This window comes from Cyclopterus lumpus, chromosome 3 (genome assembly GCF_009769545.1).
Source record: "Cyclopterus lumpus isolate fCycLum1 chromosome 3, fCycLum1.pri, whole genome shotgun sequence".
NCBI classification, from domain to species: domain Eukaryota; kingdom Metazoa; phylum Chordata; class Actinopteri; order Perciformes; family Cyclopteridae; genus Cyclopterus; species Cyclopterus lumpus.
In genome coordinates this window covers 2084055-2106429 of record NC_046968.1, presented here as the reverse complement: position 1 = coordinate 2106429, position 22375 = coordinate 2084055, and the positions used below count along the sequence as shown (strand labels likewise).

General features: G+C 40.6%; 1 protein-coding gene across 1 annotated transcript in view; it reads left to right on the top strand.

Annotated features, from left to right (window-relative positions):
• il16 (interleukin 16) overlaps positions 1–22375 on the top strand; it is a 45842-nt gene that overhangs the window by 21663 nt on the left and 1804 nt on the right. The window contains 15 exon segments of the mRNA XM_034562691.1: positions 626–743; positions 4621–4753; positions 6363–6450; positions 7342–7565; positions 7708–7845; positions 8875–8946; positions 9378–9530; positions 11799–11886; positions 12775–13907; positions 14436–14587; positions 14823–14988; positions 16077–16178; positions 17377–17640; positions 17705–17828; positions 18694–18827. Coding sequence (XP_034418582.1) covers positions 626–743; positions 4621–4753; positions 6363–6450; positions 7342–7565; positions 7708–7845; positions 8875–8946; positions 9378–9530; positions 11799–11886; positions 12775–13907; positions 14436–14587; positions 14823–14988; positions 16077–16178; positions 17377–17640; positions 17705–17828; positions 18694–18827 — 3089 coding nt within the window.

The window sequence follows — 22375 nt, the reverse complement described above, 5'->3', positions numbered from 1 at the left end:
GAAAAAATAAGCGATTTTAAGATTTTACAAAAATTGCCAAAATATGGATCCTGCATTTGCTATAATGCAACCAATAGCATTGTTTGGGTATAGTGTCCTGGTAAACAACCATATATTTCCATGTTGAGATTCAGGCTTTCTGTTGCACAGGTCAGTCTTCACAAAGGTCCTCACACTCCTCACTATGGTAAACTATGTGACACTGAACCCCAAGTTGCTCCCTGGTCGCTTCAGCCCACTGCTCCTTAATAACTAAGGATGGGTCAAATGCAGAGAAGAATTTCCCAAATAAAGGGATCAATAAAGGATACATTATTATTATTATTATAATTTTTATTAAAATTGGTATGGAGTGATACATTGATTGTGTTCGATTTTTAGACATCAATCCAGGCTTTGGTAATTTATATGATGGCCATTAGTCATTATTGTTTTTACATTTTACAAACTAAATGATTGATTGATCGGTCAATAATGAAAGCATTAGTTTCAGCTCTAAAAGTCAGATTTCCAAGGATTTGCTGTGGTTTGTTGGGGTCTAAATGTTAAATCTCTTTTGAAATTAAACCTTAAATTATTAATCATATTATAATAAACATTTATAAATGCATATGTAATTTCCCAGAGGCTGGTGTTGGTCTGGGTATTGGATTATGCTGTGTTCCATCTGGTGCTGGGTGCCCAGGGATCTACATCCACACCCTCTCTCCCGGATCTGTGGCTCACATGGACGGTAGACTGCGGTAAGCATACATTACAACAGTACAAAAATGTCTCTACTGTAATTAAGTGTGTACAGTAAGTTGGTCAGTAACACAGTGTATGAGATCCCATTTCCCAGGGAAAAGGAAAATGTGTGCAGTGGGAAGTGAATCATATCCTTTGCATTTGATTGGGCCGCTAAAAAAGTGTGTGTGGGGTGGGGGCTCCCTTGATGCTAAAAGTTGCAGATTGAGTGATGGTTAGATGTCATGATATTATTGGTTGAAACTGGTTGTTAATGGCTTACATAAGCACACATCATACATACATAGTTTTACAAGGAGAAAATATGCTTGACGGTAGAGATTGGATTTTTATATAAAAAATACAAAGACTTTATTAAAATATTTCTTTTATATGTTTTGTGTGACTTCAATAGGACACAAAACTTTAGGAGTATGTTTTTAAATAATGTACTGTATGTATCATTTGTCAAATATACTGCCTGACAGATCATTAAGTTAACTACCCATTGCTACAACTACGTGTAGCAAGCTGACTTTGTTAGCGGCTTTCTGGCAGCACCTGGAGCAGAGGAAGCAGAGGTGTTGGTACAGCTCCAGTGTTTGTGTGCTACCTGCTGCTGGGAGGTCCACGCTGGCCCTGCAGAGCCAGTGTGGTGGTATGATGTGCTGATCCTCAAGCGGGCTATTGGTCCTGACCCCACGTTGAGCCACAAAAAAAAGGAAATATTAAAGAAATGAATTACAAATTATTATAATTATATTAATAAATTAATTGTCAATATTTGTGTTTTGGAAATATGGAATATACCCAGTAATATTTGTAAAATAGGATATCTGTGCAAAATATACTGTATGCTTTTCCTGCAAGTCCCCTCCGCTTGTCTGCATGTCTCAGCTGCCTTGGGGCCACAGTTTAGCCAATTTCTGATATAAATGAGTGACAATTTAGCCAATCACCATCCTAAAATAGATTCAACTTGCTGCGCGTTCTCGTCAGGGCCAGTCTCGTGAGGCGTCATTTTAATGACATGGCAATGACAAGCACAAGCACTACTCTTCCAAGAAGACCCAATCCTAACTCGGTAAAATCTCTCCTCCAAGACCTGTTTGAGAGAAGAACTTTGGTGGAGAAACTACAGGTAAAACAACTGGGTCCAGATCAACCGGACCTCACAAGAAGACAACAGACAACAGGCTAGAGTGAAAGGGAAGCAGCACATGCAGCTTCTGTAGAGACTGGTACACCCAGAATGTTTGGAAGATTATGTAGAGACTGGTACACCTGGAAGGTTTGGAAGATTCTGTAGAGACTGGTACACCAGGACGGTTTGGAAGCTTCCATAGAGACTGGCACACCAGGAAGGTTTGGAAGCTTCTGTAGAGATTGGTACACCAGGAAGGTTTGGAAGCTTCCATAGAGATCGGCACACCAGGAAGGTTTGGAAGATTCTATAGAGACTGGTACACCAGGAAGGTTTGGAAGCTTCCATAGAGACCGGCACACCAGGAAGGTTTGGAAGATTCTATAGACTGGTACACCAGGAAGGTTTGGAAGCTTCCGTAGACACTGGTACACCAGGAAGGTTTGGAAGATTCTATAGAGACTGGTACACCCGGAAGGTTTGGAAGATTCTGTAGAGACTGGTACACCCGGAAGGTTTGGAAGATTCTGTAGAGACTGGTACACCAGGAAGGTTTGGAAGTTTCCATAGAGACTGGCACACCAGGAAGGTTTGGAAGCTTCTGTAGACACTGGTACACCAGGAAGGTTTGGAAGATTCTGTAGACACTGGTACACCAGGAAGGTCTGGCTAGCTGGGTGCAGTCGTGCTAATGCCGTATTTTGCTTTCCATGCTTGCTTTATAAATCAACGGAGACAGATCCAGCATGGACAGATACTTTGCTACCCAGATGGATGATGGACACAGGATGGCTATGAAGGAACACAATGAGGAGGTGGATAAAAACAGGCACATTTTCTCCAAAATAATTGATTGTGTGAAGTTTTGTGGGGCTTTTGAGTTGGCCTTGCGTGGGCATGATGAGACTGACTCCTCAGACAACCCTAGCATTTTCAAGGGATTGGTGGCCTCCCTAGACGGTGTGCTGGAGGAGCACCTTATTGTTTTTAGACAGCCAGCGTTTTTAAAGGCACATCAAAGACGGTACAAAACGGGCTGTTGGACTGCATGCTGTCGGTTATTAGATTAGATTGAGATTAATGGTAATTACAGGAAGTAGTCAAATATTCAATAACATAGTCGACTGTCTCCTGAAAAAGTGAGGACACCCTGGTAACTGTACCTTAGTAGGCATATACTTGACTTGGACATAAGCATGTGTTCAATCAGAATCACTTTTATCAAAATAGCTTTATTGCAAATGTAAGATGATGTATCTTTTACAGGTATGTGATAGCATCCTGTTGCATGCCAAGGAGCGGTTCTCCTTGAGCCAGCACCTCCTCAGCACAACCCTATGCATGGAGCGGTTCTACTTCCGCTAGCATCTCCTCAGCACAACCCTATGAGAACAGTGGGGTTCAAGGCTTGTAGTGGTGCAATGCCTCTGTCCCAGTGTTTCATGGAGAACAACCTACAGAGCACCTTCACAGAGACGGTCTTCTCAGGATCCTCATCACTGATGACAACAGCTGAATCCGAGAGGTGTTTCTCTACTTTGAAGAGGATCAAGACCTTCCTGAGAAACATCAAGACACAGGATTGCCTTAATGCTCTGGCTTTGCTCTCCATGGAAAAGAAACTTGTCACGGACATTCCTGAATTCAATAAGAAGGTCATTGAGAGGTCATTGAGATGTTTGCCACTCGGAAGGACAGAAGAGCAAAATTCCTTTACAAATAATCTGTCATAAAAACATGCTGGTTTCTCCACCACACTGATTGGGTGTTTCCCCAACAAACTAGGTTCATAGGGGCATCTTAATATATAAACATGTTCTATTAGATTATATATATGTGATTTATATTATATATATATATATATATTTTATTAAAATATATTTATGATATTTATACAATATGATATTCATGATATTTATATTGTATATTTATGATATTTATATTATATGTCATTTATTCAATTCGGTTTATTTTGTATAGCCCAAAATCACAAATTACAAACTCCCCTCAGAGGGCTTTACAATCTGTACACATATGACATCCCTGTCCCAGGACCTCACATCGGATCAGGAAAAAGACCCAAATAATAGAAAAAACCTTTCACTGGGAAAAAAGGGAAGAAACCTTCAGGAGAGCAACAGAGGAGGATCCCTCTCCCCGGATGGACAGAAGCAATAGATGTCATGTGTACAGATGAACAGCGATACAGAGTTATTTATATATCATATTATACTGAATATGTATATTAATATATTGAATTGTATGAATAAGATGTCCTTATGTTAAAGTGTTGGAATAAATGTTAAATATTTAACTGCAAAGTAGTAATGTGTGTTTGATACCTTTTCTATGCATTGAATCATAGTGGGATGTTTGCTGAAATTGATGACTGAAACACCCACAAATATTTCCACCAGGCGCCACGGGTGATGATGGACACTGGCTAAAGGTGTTTTTTTCTGACATTTTATAGACCAACCGATTAATAATGCACATGAATTCACTTTAAGGTACCACATGTCCTCACTTGGGTTTCAGTGTTGTGTCCACAATCGTTTTGTGCCATAACAATGGATTTACATTTTACATTTCCAACATATTGAAAAGGTTTTATTGACATGTTGCTCTTCAACACACTGAGTGGGAGTTAGGCAGACAATCAGTGTTGCAGTACATTCAGCATTTCATTTTCTTTTTTCAGTGTTCTTTTTTTGTTTCTTTCAACATCTTTTCCTGATCTTTCGCTTTAGATGTGGAGATGAGCTCATGGAGATGGATGACACTGTGGTTTACAACATGCTGCTGAATGATGTCTACACCGTACTGAGCCAGTGCACACCAGGTCCAGTACACGTAATCATCAGTCGACACCCCAACCCCAAAGTATGCAACGCCTCTACCTCATTTACCTGAACGTGTTAATGTGGCTTCATCGATAGATAGTTACTTTATTAATCCCTCAAGGGGAAATCTTTTTGCTACAGGAGCATTTTGACATAAAACAAGACTGAATCTACAGTAAATCCATGCTAGCTCTGAAGCTGTACTGAGGAACAGCAGGGCTTTAAGCTAAAAGCTAACATCTCCATTCTAACATTCTCACAATTACTATGCTGTTGTTTAGCATATGTTCTAATTTTCACAAACACTCTTTTATTTGAACAAATTGATTTAGCATGCGTGTATAAACTCTGAAGTGTGATGTAGAACGTAAACTCCTCCTTGTTAAGGACTGGGAACAACAAGGAGCAGACTCAAGACTTGGTAGTCTGGTGGAAAAACAATGTCTTTCCTGGAGCAAGTTGTCAGTCACATGGGCAAAGGTATCAGAAAATCAGCAGACAAAACTCACTGGTACAGAAAAACAGGTCAAAGAGCAGGCAAAAACACTGAGGAATTGCAGGTAAGACGAACTGGTACAGAACACAGAGTGGCACAGACTAAATACATGGGGAAGACGGACAACAAGGCTCCGGGGGAAACAATGAGAGCGGGGCTTCCAATCACACAAGAGGAGGACACACAAGGAGGGTGTGAACAAGAGACTGAGTGACAGACAACACAACAGAATATGACAGCGACAACACAACTACACAGCGTTACAGTCCTCAGGTCATTAAAACCCAAGAATCCCCAGACACTACTGTCAACATGACATCTGTGTCCTACATGCTACATTTGACTCTGCAACCCACTACTCTAATATGTGTTTCGTAAACAGTAGGACTCACCTTTAAAAAGTATATTTATTTTGTGAAATTTGCCAAAACATAACTGTGGGAGAAAAGGGAAGTAAATAAAATCTATAAAGGATAATAAAAAAATGTTCAAACTAAAAATGATAGATAAAATGTGGATATTCTCCTCCCTGTTTACAACCCAACTTCTCATTACTGAAGCACTTCTTATTTTCTCAGCCACAACACATTTTCCATAACTGGAATGAATGGTTCCCATATAGAATCCAATAACTCATTTGTACTTTTCAAAAAGTTATTTTCTCTGTTGACAGGCAGGAAGACATCTCCTTCAGCCACAGACCTATGTGCAGCATATGAGTTTATCATGGAGCAAGCACATGTTAATAAGTGCTTTTTTCTCATTGTTAACAACGAAAAGACCAAAAGCATCAATGTTGGTCGAAGCGATTGGTTTCTACTTAAGATGCAAAATATTTGAAAATGGGTCACAATTATACATTTCCATTTTTAAAAACTGTAGTTTTAAGCAAACTTCACTCAAACTAAATATAGTGTACCCTGGGGATTATTTTTAACAGCAGATGAATTCATATCTAGCACTCGAGTGAGTATTTTAGGCAGCGTAAGAGTCAAAATGAACCACAATGTGTCTGACAGAGATACGTTCAGACAGACAGTATGAGCGAATGAAAGCATCTATACAGCAGAAAACCAAAATACAAGGATGAACCTGGAAGATATGTATCCTTTCATACCCTGACTTATTCATTCCAATCTTCTGTGTGTCACAGGTATCAGAGCAGCAACTGAATGATGCTATCGCTCAGGCAGTGGAAAACAGCAAACTGAGAAAGGATAAGAGCCAGTGGAGCATTGATGGTGAAATATGTATTTGGTCATTATTCATTTTCCACAGTCACATAGGTTCATGGTATGGCTGGATTGCCAGCTCTCCCTATGATTGTCTGGATTTGAGGTGTCTTACTCCTGTTGCCTTGCACACTTCTTAGCTTTCTTCCATGTACATTTTAGCTCAACCATAATTTAATAAATATCCAGAATCGTATGCAGCTTTTTGATTGGATTTCTTTATCAAATGTATCTTACAACCACTTGCGACAGAGATACTTGTGTCAAATTGTGCATACTTCTTTGTAGATGGGTGTTTTTCTGAGAAATAACTCCCTTATTATACTATATTACTACTTTCATTTGACAAAAGTTGTACTTGATTTTGTTTTGCACTTCCAAAGAGTAGAGGGACACCATTGAAAAATGCAGATTTTGTATCACGCTTGTAGACCATTGAGTCCAGCAGATATCATGATGTAGGGAATGTTAGATCCTTAAGAGGTTTACACTCCAAACACATTGGAGACTAAACTTCCATAATGCAACTCTATGGTGAGAAATGTTGCAACTTATTGAAACCATCAGGGAAAAGCCAAGACATATACAGTATATGGTGCTCAGAGTGATTTCGGAGACAAACGGTACATCCCAACTCTCCTAATTGTCGTTTCCTCACTCCTCACTTGAACCAGGAGTTGTTCTGAGCCGCCATATTGATGACTGTCCCAAAGATCTTATTTCTGCTCTGAGGAGCGAGGAGGGAATATCATCCCTGTACTAATACTAATAAAGACACAGTTATCATCCCTGTACTAAAACTAATAAAGACACAGTTATCACTGTATTAATACTAATAAAGACACAGTTAGCATCACTGTACTAATACTAATGAAGGCATCATTTAATCTTTTCTCCCAGGGCTACGTAGACCAGAGTCTTGCTCTCACAGCCAGCTCAGATGTGAACATTGTCGAGAGAGGAGTTCCAGTCAGCTGACGGATCGACGAGCACAGAAGACCATGACCCGCTCCTGCAGCGACCACTCCAGCGGTCACAACCACAACCACTGCCTCTCCATATACAGCCCTCGCAACACACAGCACAACCCATCAGCCCGTGTCCACAGCCTAGACACACCCAGGGTAACCAAACATGCGGCAGGTTGTATGAAGAGGGTTCCAAATACAGTTTCTAGGATCAGATGAACATTTACTTCTAGGAAATCTATCAGAATCCAAGTAATCTCATATTTTGAAATGATCCTGTCCCATTCTTGTTGTCTAGTCTATGAGAGAGACGTGGTCTGACAACAGACTGTCAGTGCCTGTGTATCCTGATGAAGACTATAACCTCCCGTACAACTCTGCTGCTGCCAACCTGTCCAGTCAGCAGGCTCTGGATCTGGCCTCAAGGGGTCACAAGGTAACCCATCCATCCATCCAATTCAAGTCAATTACATTATATTTATTTGTATAGCCCCAAATCACAAATTCTCCTTGGAGGGCTTTACAATCTGTACACATATGACATCCTCTGACCTTTGACCTCACATTGGTTCAGGAAAAACTCCCCCACAAAAATCCTTTCACAGAGAAAAAGGTAAGAACCCTTCAGGAGAGCAACAGAGGAGGATCCCTATCCCCGGATGGACAGATGAATAGATGTCATGTGTACAGAAGAACAGCATTACAGAGTTACTACACATTATATGAATATGACAGAAAGTATTCATGTGATGAGAGTAGTAGGCATTATGAAAAAGTTACAACTACCAAAAATAACAGTGGATATCGTAGAATAATAATGATAATAAAAGCATCATTGGCAATAATAATATTAGTAAATCCAACCATCCATCCATGCATCCATCAATGCATGGGGGGGGCGGGGGGGGCTCCATACAGAAAAATATCTGAACTGCTTATCTAGTGTAAGTTGCAAAGATACAAAAATCATATCTTGCTATTGCAGACGAAATTCCTGAACTCATGTCTATGTCCTATCCAATATCTTAACTAAAACTATCCATGTGATTATTCAATCAGCACTCGTCCTGCCTGCACCTTTGATTAGAGTGTACTGGTAGACTACTCGAGTTGGACAAGCCATTATAACAACAGCTCTCACTTGTTACTGGATGGCTAGCTAGCTTTAATGGGAAAAGAAGTTGGACGTTCAGTTTTAACTCCAAGGAGTAGGAGGCACCAATTATGTCGACACCAACCTTTTTGTGTAAGTTATCTTCTCAGTGAACTCTCTCCAGAGCCGAATGCAGCATGTCAATCAAATTCCAAATGAGTGGTCTTGTCAGTCGATATATACACCCATTAATATTGGTCGTGGAAATTCAAAGTGTCACTATACAGTATAAGTAGCCTTTCTATCATTATATTATGTCAAAGTGGCAGAAACAAGAAAACGACCCACACCTTCATCTCGTCCCTCCCACAGCCAGGAGACCACGCCACCAGGATAAGAGTGGACGGCAGGGCAGCCCCCCATGTTTCGCTCGCCAGTGCTGGGGTAAGCTGACTGAATTTGAGCTAACTGCTAACTGGGGGCATGTCTGAGCTGCTGAATGCTCCTCTCGTGGCGAAGCAGCCTCTTGGCGGTGGGGGGGACGAAGCAAGGGGGCGAGTTGTATTTGTGTTTCAATTGAATCCAACAAGCAAACTATCAAAACTCACTCAGACCATGAATGTTTTAGCCTGGAGCAGCTCTACTCTTTATTCTATGGACTGAGGGCAGACTTGCTATTGCCTCTGAATGAACAATTAGTATTTTTTAGGAAACCTTTCTGATTGGCAGTAGATATCTCGGTAGCACAATAAATCCGTCACATATCACATAGCATTATGTCAAGACTGTTACTTCTTCACATTGTTTTGATAATGTTGGATCGATTTCTGAATGTTTTAAACCTTGATGCCTGTAATAGAGCTGTGTGTCTGTAGTCCACCTGCAGGGTACGTGCTGCTCCACGTCGGTATTGCTGGCCTCAGGATGTGACCAGTGAGGAGGGTTATTATGGAGACTCCAGTGGCTCCAGTAGAGGATCCCCAGTTAGAGATGGAGGACTGGAGTCATCATCACACACCAGCTGCCAGGTAAACCACTCTAAATGCAGCTACTCTACACTTTTGCACCTTTTGCCTATGTGCTAGTATTTACTCTTGAAGATTGTATTGTTTAAAAGCTTTTATTTTTCTATGATTATACACGTATCTACTATGTCATACATTTTCAATTGTGCCTTGACTAGTTTGAGGCTACCCTGTGGTAATTTGATAAAACACAGTCGTCTTCCTTGATTTGATCCATTTTGCTTACTAGCAACTTGCAGTTGCATTGCTACATTTCTTTGCTGTCAGTAGGCATTGCAACACATGCATGGATGCAGCCATCTGTCAAAGTTAGGAAAAGAACAAGAGAAATTACATTTTAGATTTGAAATATCCCAAACCAATCCAGATCCAGACCCTTCGTTTGGATCTGTCAGGTGTTGGTCAGATAGCCTTTGTGTTATTCTAATGATGTATAAAAAACATCTGAAGGAAATACACATCACAATCACTCTTCCATCACTCTTCAATATATATATATAAAACTTGCATTGGCTGGATTGGAGAGTTGGACCAGATGCAGCTCAGAATCCTGCTTTCTCAATGTACTGATCCCCATTATATGAATCATGTTTCCATCATGTACTAATAATGCTTCTTCTGAAAAGAGTGACATGTAACATACTGCTCTCCTTCCACTGCCGGCAGTTCTTCAGCAGTATGTACAAGGCCTTGAAAAAGTTACTTTTAAGGAATGTATGTGAAATGATGTGCTTCCAGTGTTCTGCTTGCGAATGCATTCTGAAAACCATTAACTTTTTTTATGATTTACTGAAACGTAAAGCTGTCAACCTAGAGTTTTAAATTGCTGTAGCTTCCTGGTACTACTCTAATAAAGCACCCCTTTTATTGGTTTAGGGATTGGATCCAAGGGCTTAAAAAGGGGATTTGAAACAATTGATAATATGGAAAACATATTATTACTTACTTAGTATCTTGTGCTATCCAAGTGGAGGCTGTCATAATTACACATGGCTGTACAACCCTATCAGACAAGAACATTTGGCCTCCCAGCGAGTACCAACGAGAATTTTAACGGTGATTTCTAACTTAAAACTTGGTTGTATAAGGTTCTATACATTATTTTACATCAATGTATAGAACTGCTTATTTATCTATATCGTCTCTCTTTCCACCTACAACTGAACAAATGATCAACATTTCAAACTAATTTGTGTTGTGTCACGTTGATGTTGTAAACATGTACACATACTTTTGGCCATGAAGTACAAGTGTGTGTGCATCGCTGTGTACAACTGACTTTGGAAACTCAGGTGTTAGACTATAATACAGTGCCTCAAATACCCATCTTGTGTTCCAGTTGTGTGCTTCTCATGCATGCTTTTACACATGTCAGTGTGTGCATGTCAGCATGAAAGCAGTGCATGTCATATGCCTGTCAGGGGCTAAATTGGTCCGAAGCCCACCGGAGCTCTGCCTCCTGACATCCAAATCAGCTACGTTCCTTTAGTGTTGCAGCGTTGCCAACTTTCCCTTTTTTTTCTGCCATGTCAAGCTGGTTATTACAGGGAGATTTCAGTTTTAATGCTTGAATGTAATTATATATGTAGCTCTATTTTTTCCATAAAATTCATAAAAATGGTTGCTTCATCTACATAACCAATAGATAAAACAATATAAAGTTGAATGTTCTCGCTTCACCTTAGTGGCATTTGGTCATTTGAGATATTTGTATACAATGATGCTGAATGGAATTCATTTCGTGGTGCAGCGTTAGAAAAAATGGTGCCATTGAGACGCTAGACAAGTCACAGAGCACAAAGATTCAGATTCAGATTCAACTTTATTGTCATTGCACAGAGTATAAGTACTAGGGCAACGAAATGCATCTGACCAGAAGTGCAAAAAGAAGCAGTAAAAGTGGAGCAATGTGCTAGATAAATAAGAGATCAATATTAATAATGATTTATAATACAACAAAACAGTATGAATACTATAAGTATAAACAGTATGAACAGTGGATATCAAATGCAAGATTTATACAGTAAGGCTCCAGAAATACTGCCAATCAAAACTGTTAAGTGTCGTCTCCCCCTCCCCCACAAGCTCAATTTGACCACTGGCTGTATGCATCACGCTTGTTGGGCCTATTGCTCACTCAATCAAATGTTGTGAAAGCAGTAGCAGTTATGTTGATGAATGTGTAAAGGGAAGCAGGGTACACTATTGCACCTCTCTGTGGTTGACACAAGAGAAGATGTCGTGACACAATACTTCCTGTTTGTGTAGCAGGAAGGAGAACGAATAAGAGAAGAGTCAGAGGGGATCAAGGAAGATTTCACTCATCCTGTAGCCCGCACCAACGACAGACTACACACAGGTAGGAGATAAGTACGACCGTCTTATATTTTAGCACCTGGATGCAACTTCCGAACGAGCTGAATAATCAGGCAGTTTGATTCGACAAAGTGTCAGCAAGCTCATCGTGGTGCTGCTGTGGTTTTCCGTATTTCAGTGGAAAGCTACTGAGGTTGCACTTCCTATTTGAGGCAGTGTTTTTATGTGTCAGTAAATATAATTAAATCAGATGACAGAGACTGGGGCAACAGAACAGGTCATAAAGCATTGTACGTTTCAGCAAACCATGGATACATTGAATGTGGACTTTTCTACATTTGGTCATAGCAAGTGACGTAGGTCGTTGTACTACATAGTAGTTGTTGCAGGCTACAGTATCGGGATGAGTCGTACGAAGGCCTAGTACGAGCTTAACCAAGTAGTAAAAACCTAACCAATCGTTTCACAACATTAACCACTAGATATTGTATGTTTCTACAAGCCCGATACACGGCTGATATAAAAAGTATTTATAAAACATATTTTTAGTTCGGAAACGTCATAAGCGTACAATGCCAACATTTTTGGCGACTCAGTTGGCAGCAATGTTGTTGATCGCCTGCTTTGGTTAGACCAAATCATGGGCTTAAACATGGAGATTCCTCGTCTTGTATTGTTTTACTTACATGATAACCTGTTTTATTATAATTAGTTTTTTAATAGTTTGATATAAATGTAATTGAACGCATGAAATAACCCTTTGAACCTTCATTAAAACAAGCAGAGGCCTGGATGATGATGATTTCAACGATCATGTAGTTCAGTGTGAATATACACAATAATATCTATTCCTAAATTTGAGATATGAATATGTGTGAAACACAAAACTACCTATTAGAAGTGTCTAATCTCTTCTGTGTTGCATGGACAGGTGATTCATCAGTTGCGCTCTGCTCACAGCCGAAGAGAGGAGGTTTGAGGAGGCAGGCTCGTATCGATCAACACGCCCAAGAACAGCTTCAGGATCCTTGGGTTCGCCTTTCAGACAGCTCCCCTGAAGAGCTGACTAAGATCCACCACCGGGCTGCAGGAAGAACACAGCCTATCAACGTCTACAGCAAGCCTGCCACCATGAGTGACGAAGAGAACATGTCCAAACTCAATGACTCAGCCACTGATGGGACTTCAGATCCTCCATCCAACATGAGCCCTGAAAACACATTGGAATTTCCTTCAGGAGCAAAGTTGGGGCCTCCGGTGGCACCCAAGCCTGCCGGGTTTCGCAAGAGTCTGAGGAAAATTTTGGATGACCAGGACCAGAAGAAGCCAGCGAAACCCGCAGAGCAGAGGTCTGCTATGGGCTTCAACAGAAGCTTCGGTGTTAGATCTACCCCTTCTGCAGCCAACCTGTCAATCAAACAAAAGATACACTCATTTGAGACTTTTTCCAGTCCAGAGGTTCCACAAAAGGGGGGTAACAGGAGGCCTGTGGCCCCATCCAACTCTCTTCCTCTGGAGACAGAGTCCAAGAGTCACCCTGCCTCACATGGAGATTATGGGAAGGGCAAACATGAAATCCCAGACCCAAACCAGTCTGCATCTGTTAGGGACACAAACCAAATTGTTTCTGCTACGCCCTCTGCTATCACCTTATCCTCTTCTGAAATTTGTAGTCAAACAACAGCCAAGTCTTTTGATGATGAACCTCCATCTATCAAATCCCCCACAGAGCTCCCACTTTCTGACACCTTTAGCACTGATCTGGACTCAGGGACACATGATTATCACTCGGCTCAAGAGGTCCATGATGACAGGAATATCTTTCCAACAAAGCAGGAGTCTGAGCTTGGAAGAGTCGATCTTAACGGGTCCACAGAGTGCAAAGTCCTACCCTCTACAACATCTATGAGATCCAATAAAGTTGAGGGGGAAAGTCCTACAGAGGAGCCAGAGGAAGATGGGGCACAAAGCCACGGAAGGAGTGCTGTTCCACCCACAGGCAGGAACCCTTTGGGAGGCCTGGAGGGAGAGAGTTTAGGGAAAATCCTTGCCTTTAGTAACCAGGTAATTTCTCATGCGTCTTTATTTGACATGTGAACATTATTTAATGGGCAATTTCAAGTTATTTATTTTTATATAGTTTTATCTACAATTTCCAGGAACATGGCAACACTGCCAAAACAAAGTATAATGGGTCAAAATGAGTTAGATCACAGGGTTGTAAAAGTAACAATTGATCCAGATTATGGAAAACACTTTTTCTGGAGGTAAATTACAGGCCTCCACTGTTCTGAAAAGTGAAGTCTATGCTTCATGTGTTAAAGCTGCATTTTCTCTACTGACCACCAGGGGGCGACGCCTTTGGTTGTATAGAAGTACATGCTTCATGCTTTAAAGCTGCATTCTCTCTACTGACCACCAGGGGGCGACGCCTTTGGTTGTATAGAAGTACATGCTTCATATGTTAAAGCTGCATTCTCTCTACTGACCACCAGGGGGCGACTCCTCTGGTTGTAGAGAAGTCTATGAGAAAATGACTCATACTATTTTAATTGTATCTTAGTCCAATCTACGTGTTGTTTTTTGTTCCAGGTTTCACAAGCACTGATGCGCTCTTTACCCACGTACCCCTGCCATGAAAACCCTTGCTCCTCAAACCTGCAGGACTCATCTGCTGTGGACTTTACAAACCCTCGGTGGTCTGAGCATGCCCCGGACAGCCCCGACAGAGGATTCTCTGTCAGGTAAGACTTACACTAATGTGCTTCATCATTTAAACAAGGACTCACTACCAGAAAGCATAGAGGGCATATTTTTTATTCATAAGGAAGTGGCTCAGGTCGGAAAAAAAACCCACTTCCTGTTTGACTAGAGAGGCAGTGACAACGTTTAGAATTGTCAGAAGAAATGTTAAATGCAACTCAGTTACACACTGCTAGAATGAAAACATGCTGATGTGTTTTTATCATTCAAACACAGCTTGGCCACACTGAGGGAGTGTACCATTGAGCGAGGGGAGGGGGGGTGTCATGACGAGGCAGCAGTCACTTCTGCTGGTGCTCACTCTGTCATCTCAGCCATCCCCTCACAGGAAATACAGAGGATGATCCAGGAAGTCAAAGGTCTGGACGAAGAGACGCTGAAGGTAAGACATCTTACAGGACTTCAACTTGTTATAAGACAGCTTCACACTCCTTCATGTTCTGGAAGGGTTAGAAACCTGTAGACGTATGTATATGTACAAATCTCCCAAACAAACACACAACACCATCATCATCGCACACACATCACATATGTTATAGTTTGTGATATTTAGAATTATAGAAGTATTGAGGACAAAACATTTTGTAGCGGAGAAATTATAAAAATAAATAAACGATCGATTCCTGAAAATATAGAGAGCCTCCAATTATAATAAACCACTTAAAGAATCCTTTACTTAATATTCTAGGCCTAGTCGTAGTAAGTACTATGTATACACGTGCGTGCGTATATATATATATATATATATATATATGTATATATATATATATATATATATATATATATATATATATATATATATATATATAGACACACACACATACACAGATATACATTCAATTCATTTTGTATAGCCCAATATCATAAATTACAAACTCCCCTCAGAGGGCTTTACAATCTGTAGACATACGACATCCCTGACCTTTGACCTCACATCGGATCAGGAAAAACCTTATTTTTGTTATGTATATATATATATATATATATATGCTGATCCGATGTGAGGTCAAAGGTCAGGGATGTCGTATGTCTACAGATTGTAAAGCCCTCTGAGGGGAGTTTGTAATTTATGATATTGGGCTATACAAAATAAACTGAATTGAATTGAAAACTGAATACATAACACATATCCACATATATACATACATAAATATACACACATATATATGCATATATGTTCACATGTACTGTATATATTCATGTATATATATATATACACACACACACATATATATATACATACATACATATACACACATATATATGCATACATATATACACATATGTATATATACACACACACACATATATATATATATATATATATATATATATATATATATATATATATATATATATATATATATATATATATATATATACACTACATGGCAATGCAGGGACCTGAACCATGCTTGGTGGTAATAAGACATATACACTGCAGAAGTAACTGTGGGTCTTTTTCCATAGCAACTAGTGGACATCCATGTTGTGATTCTACATAAAGAGGAGGGAGCTGGTCTGGGCTTCAGCATCGCTGGAGGGTCTGACCTGGAGAGCAAAGCTCCCACAGTAAGCAGCACTCTGTTAGTGCCTCTTCATTTAAGGTTGCACCAATAGCCAGGAGACGCATGTGCAACTCATACATACGTTACAATGCCTTTTTAAACTTTCAAGGATCTTTTATCGGCATTCTGCAACACAGGGTTACACATAGAAATGCAGTTGTAGTCGATTTGTGCTACCCAAGAACACCTTGGCCAGTGGTTTTACCATTTTAGTTATTGAATATTTTGTGGTGTTACTGGTTTTCCAGATTTCAGCTGTTTAAGAAGAAGCCTGAGATCCAGTTCTCAAACACAGAACACAAATACTAACTTTGATCTCAAGAGCCTGGTCATTGACAAAAATAATTAAATGCCTCTTTGATAATAAGGAAATGTGTTTTAGGAGGGTTTCGATAAAACTAAACCAATAAGCTCAATAAAGAAAGAATCCCAGTGAGCATTTTTATAGCACGACTGGTCAACGATGAAAAGACACTTTTTATTTGAAGAAGTTGATTTACAATGTTCCTCGTCTACATTGTGCTAATAATAATAAATTGTAATTTTAGAGGCTAACTTCGAAACCACATGCCCATTTTTCAGTTGAAAGTAAATAGTTCAAAACCCATAGAAATATGTTTAATAAATAGTTGTTGAAAAAACATTCACATTAGAACGTCCTTTAAGCATGAACATATTTTAAACGCCTTTTAAACTTAAATAATGCTCACAGTAAAATATGTAGCCATTATACGTCATATAGTCAGTAACACTTCAACAGTTTTCACTTAAAATGTTATGTTAAGGTTATGGTGGAGCCCATGAAGAGGAAGGGCTCCACAGTGTAGACGGGGGGGGGGGGGGGGGGGGGGGCTGATGGGGGCCGATGGGGGCCGATGGGGGCTGATGGAGCTTAGTTGTTCCTGAAGTCCACAACCATCTCCACAGTCTTGAGAGCATTGAGCTTCAGGTGGTTTTGACTGCACCAGGTCACCAGATGGTCAGTCTCCCACCTGTAGGCAGACTCATCCACATCAGAGATGAGTCCGATGAGAGTGGTGTCATCCCCAAACTTCAGGAGCTTGACGGACTGGTAGAAGAGCAGCATCATTCTATTTGAAAAGTGCTATAGGAATGACACTTTAGGGACTTACCTTTTGGGTCAGACACTGTGCACACACTCTCTGAATCTCCTGTGTGAGACACTCATTGTCTTCATCCAGGTCCACAGAGTGTTTCCCAGCGGCCTGGCAGCTCAGGAGGGCACCATTGAGAAAGAAGACGAGGTGTTGTCTATAAATGGCCAAACACTGCGCGGCGTCACACACGCTGACGCCACCGCGGCTCTGCGTCAGGCCCGCTGTCTGAAGCAGGCGGTGGTGGTGGTCTGCAAGAGAGCAGAGGAGGAAGGAAGAGAGGGAGGAAGCTGCAGGAGCGACGAGCCCAACCATGCAGGTGAGTCCCAACACTGAAGTCCTGTGGCTCACGTAGGCCTAAAAGGTTCCACATTAACATCTGGACATGTAAGCTGTGTTTTGTGCTGCAGTGGAGGAGCAGGGAGCTCCGCTGAGTGTGGAGCTGGAGAAAGGAGCAGGAGGAGTTGGCTTTACTCTTGAGGGGGGGAAAGGCTCAATCCACGGAGACAGACCTTTAGTCATCAACAGGATCTTTAAAGGTACCCTGATTTCATTCTATTTACAATAAACTAATACATACATTATAACATAACCAACGCTACTCAGCCATCGTTTTAGAAAGTCTTTCAAAAAGTTCTGTTTGTTTACTGAAGGAGACAGAAAGGTGAATTCTGAGAGTTCTGTGAATCAGTCAGTCACAGACAGGAGAGACAATTCCAATCATTGTTTTCTCATGAAGGAGGAGAGGACGTGATTGGTGACTCAGTGATATCATTTTCAAAACTGCTGTTGGAAGCTGCTTCAGACATGAGTACTAGTTCACGTCTGTAGCAGCAACTATACAACTGTAGACTCCATTCTGGTGATCCATATTCTATGTCGGGTCTAAATTGTTGAGTTCAAAGTTTGGCCAGTCATAGTTTCCCAAACGGCAGATTGAGTAAACTATATCTAAATAAAAAACATGACAATAATGTTACATAATTTGCCTAACACACAAAATAAGTACGTTATGTTGAGAGTACATGTAATAATTCAAACTCACCTGGAAGCAAACATGAGTGCTTTATGGTAGAACAGGGAAGAAGTGCACTTCATCCTCCTGTGGCCAGAATGAGTATTACAACACCAAACACTACAAATGATCCTGACAAAGAAATTGCCTGGCTAAACATTTTTATGTTTTCACAGATGAAAGTGAAGTAACTTAGAAAGATTATCCTGGAAAACCCTCTTTTCCACTTGTTGTTAAGTCATAAGCACCGGAGAGAAAACTCTTTTTCACTTGGCTTCTGTACATTTTCACTGATGGATTCAAAAATAGTGAACAAATAAGTCCGGGGGTTTTACCCGTACTGACCCAGGTTAGCAGCTGTCACACCATTGTCTGCGTGTGTCTTTCAGGTGGAGCAGCAGAGCAGAGCGGTCTGCAGCATGGAGACCAACTCCTCCAGGTCCAGGGGACCAGTCTGCAGGACATGACTCGCTTCGAGGCCTGGAACATGATCAAGGCCTTACCTGAAGGACCCATCACCGTGGTCATCAGGGGCAGGCAGGGGGGTGTAGAATGACAGACACGGCTGCTGGGAGCTGCTTACAAATGAAAACCAATAATAGCACTTGAGGCACACAGATGTTAGCCTTTTATTTGAGACAGAGTGATCCATCTTTGACATGGTGGACAACTTCTGAATACATTTATGATCAGATATGGAGTTTGTAAAAATAGTCAATCCAACGAAATCCTCTCAAAACCCACTTACTTTACCAGGCCATGTTCCAAATACTGAGAAGGATCAGAGGGGGGGCTTCACAGACCCAGGGGGACGTCACGGAGACTACGGCCAGGTTCACTTAGCGGTTAGCATATCAGTGTCTAGTGTTAGCACTTCTATGCTACGCTAGCTACTGAAGGTATACGTATTGGAATGATTGTGTGAGAATAAAGATCTACCCGGCTTTACACTGGTGATCCTTTTTTATTGTCTTCTGTCTCAATGGCCAGGTGATGCGGTGGTTCACTGATGGGGGGGCTCGGACAGCTTGATGGGGGGTGGGGCTTAGCAAAGGTCCAATTAGATTCCAGTGGTTACTGCGTAGGATTGTTTCAGAATTGTATGATCACAACTTTTCCAATAACTCCAGAGCGTTGTAACGTCAAGAATTACTGAAAAAATATAGAAGTAATCATTTCCAAAATGCACAACATTAATATTCTTTTCTCACAAAATAATATGCATTGTGCAAAAGAAATGCTATGTTCTGTTCATTTGTGTAGACAAACAATGTCCCTTTAGAGGATACAAATAGTAATTTGTTGTGTTGTCTTTGCAATTGTTAATTGAAATGCCCCATTATGCAAACTTAATAGTTTTATTTTTCTGCTTTACACCTGACGTCTTAAATGTAGAAAGAGATACATTTTGTTCCTTAAAACAATTTCTTGAAATTAGCCAAAACGAGGCAAAGTAGAAGGCAGTAAAACATCCGCGTGGCACCACAGCAGTTTTATTCTCTCGATCCATGAAAGTATGAAACAGTAAGCAACACATCAGGCCATGAGAAGCTGGAGGTCTCCGATGTGTTCTCACTTATCACCCTAGACGTGGATTCATATCAGAGCAGACATGTTGCACTACTCTGAAGAACGGTAGGACATTGGCACAAGGATAGCACGACATCTGTGCTGCTGTTGCACAGCTGTTCATTAGATTACAACCTTTATTAATGCCCACTAGGTGTTGTTTTTAGTGCTCCTTTAAGTTTAATCTAGAATACGCAACGGTGTAAAAGAAGGGAAGTATAAATATTGGAGTAACAGTCTCTTCTCCATGTGTCCATAACTTCTGTTATCTGGCAAACTCAACTCACTTTGATGGGATTGTATTTGTGTTTCAATCCTGAGCACAGAAGAGTTGTACAGAGTTATATAAATGTAAAGAAATTCACTCCAAAAATGTATTTCTGTATTTATTATCCACAAACACGCACAATAATAACCTTCTTTAAAAAAACTAAATGAACAGACTGGTGTTGGCAACCCTTTCCGTACAAAATAAAATGTATGCTTGTCCCATTGCACTCAGAATTACGACATTTGCACAAATGTGGACTATTCTGGTACACTTATACATCAATTACAAAACAATGTTCATGGACTCACTGACATATCCCTTTTTATTTTAATATAACATTGAACTGTTAAACTGAGCCTGAAGTCATTCTGCGAGTTTGTAGGTGGCGTATAAATACTTTGAAGTGTGAAAGTGTTGCTGTTGTATAAAGAATAAGAGCAGCGGTGGACAACAAGATGTTCTTAATTATTTTAATGCTGGTGAAATACAAAACGAACAGGGGGCAAAACAGTACAAGATAAACACGTTCATGTACAAATGTAAAGAGCAGCAGCAGTTGCTTTCAGTAGGAGGAGCACATTAGAAACATCTGACAGTCCTTAAACTGCCCCGGAGGTTGTGTAACATCAGAAATGACTGAAGTGACTGTTGGACCACTTCGGACTGGTATCTGAATGTCAACCACGACAGAGAAGCTGTACTCTGGGTATTTGGTCTCATTGGGGGTCATCACAGCCTCAACACATCGATTGGTTAAAGGGTTGAACTGGGTTTATGAATCAGCCGTAATGTACAAGCTCTTTGACCACTTTGTCAATCTAGATGTTTGCTGGTCAAAGTTCAGAGGTCAGATCAATCAATCTGAATCCTGTTTCATGTTCGTTGCTGGCATTTTAACAAACAAATAAGAGTTATTTCAAATTTTAAGCAAAACATATGTTCCCAATGATACAACATTGTGTTACCTTAACTATAAACTACTGGAAGTAAAAATGTAATGAAAAAGCTACGAGTGAGATATGTCGCAACAGAGACGTCCAGCAGGGGATCCCTACGGCACCATTCACATCTACTATTGACAAGTTCTCATATCCGGATAAAAGGGAAACATTTCAAAAAGTTATTGCATTACAAATGAAAGTGAAGTGTAAAGCAGCCAGACCAAATCCCTTTCCAAAAGGCTCTCGTATCCAGACTACATTTAGACTGGTATTAATGTGCATCTCCAGAGCCACACTGAGCCCATCACTGATCACACATTCCTCACCACTAGTGATGCACTACTCATGATCATGAGAGACAGTGTTGTTGCTTCATGCAATGGTTTAGACCAATCAGAGTCCTGTGTGGAGCTACAAGCAGATAAGGGCGTGGCATAGGTGAGCATGATTGTTCTAAACAACAATGGCGGCTCCTGAAGAGGTTAGCCTAGATGATCACATGTTAACACCTGGTAGAGATGGAGTCCAGAAGAATATTTACTTAGAATGACAGGAAACCGCTTCTCTGGTTTCTCGTTGTATTTGTCATATAACGGGTGTTTATTCTACTGCGGCAGCTACCTGTATGTACATCGAGATCATTTCACACACACAAACCCTGCTGGCTATTTCATGACCAAAATAGAACAATGAACTTTAACATCTCAAGCACACATGACCTGGAAATGGTGGAATGCAATTGGGAGGTCTTTCATTAATATTACTGTCTACACTGGGAGGTAAAAAGATGTTACAGGTGACGTGCCACATCTGGTTCAAAGGAAGCTTGATACTAGTTCAACTAGTCACACTCTGGCTTATCATACACATGAAGGCTCTGGAGACAGTGGGTGCACCAGCAGTTGACTACACATACCAAATCCTCCATCCTCTCTTCCCCGACTCAGATACGCCTCTTTTCATTGAGAGGGATCCATAAATTAAGGAACTGTAATAAAGTGGGGATCAAGGGAAGGCTTACATGGTGTCTTTTCAAACCACCATTTCCCCATTCAGTGAGTCTCAGCCTATGAGGATTCAAAGGAGTACAGTACATGTGTGGTTATTTTTTCTGAATACCTGAATAACTTACTGGCAGTTGTGGAAAAACTTACATGTGAATATTTTGTATAGAATATGTATGATTATGAATGTAATAGCAACTTGTATATTGTTTAGTTATTAAATACAGACATGATTTGAGCTGTAAGCTTGGACTTTCGTGTGCAGTAGTTCCATCCTCTGTTCCCC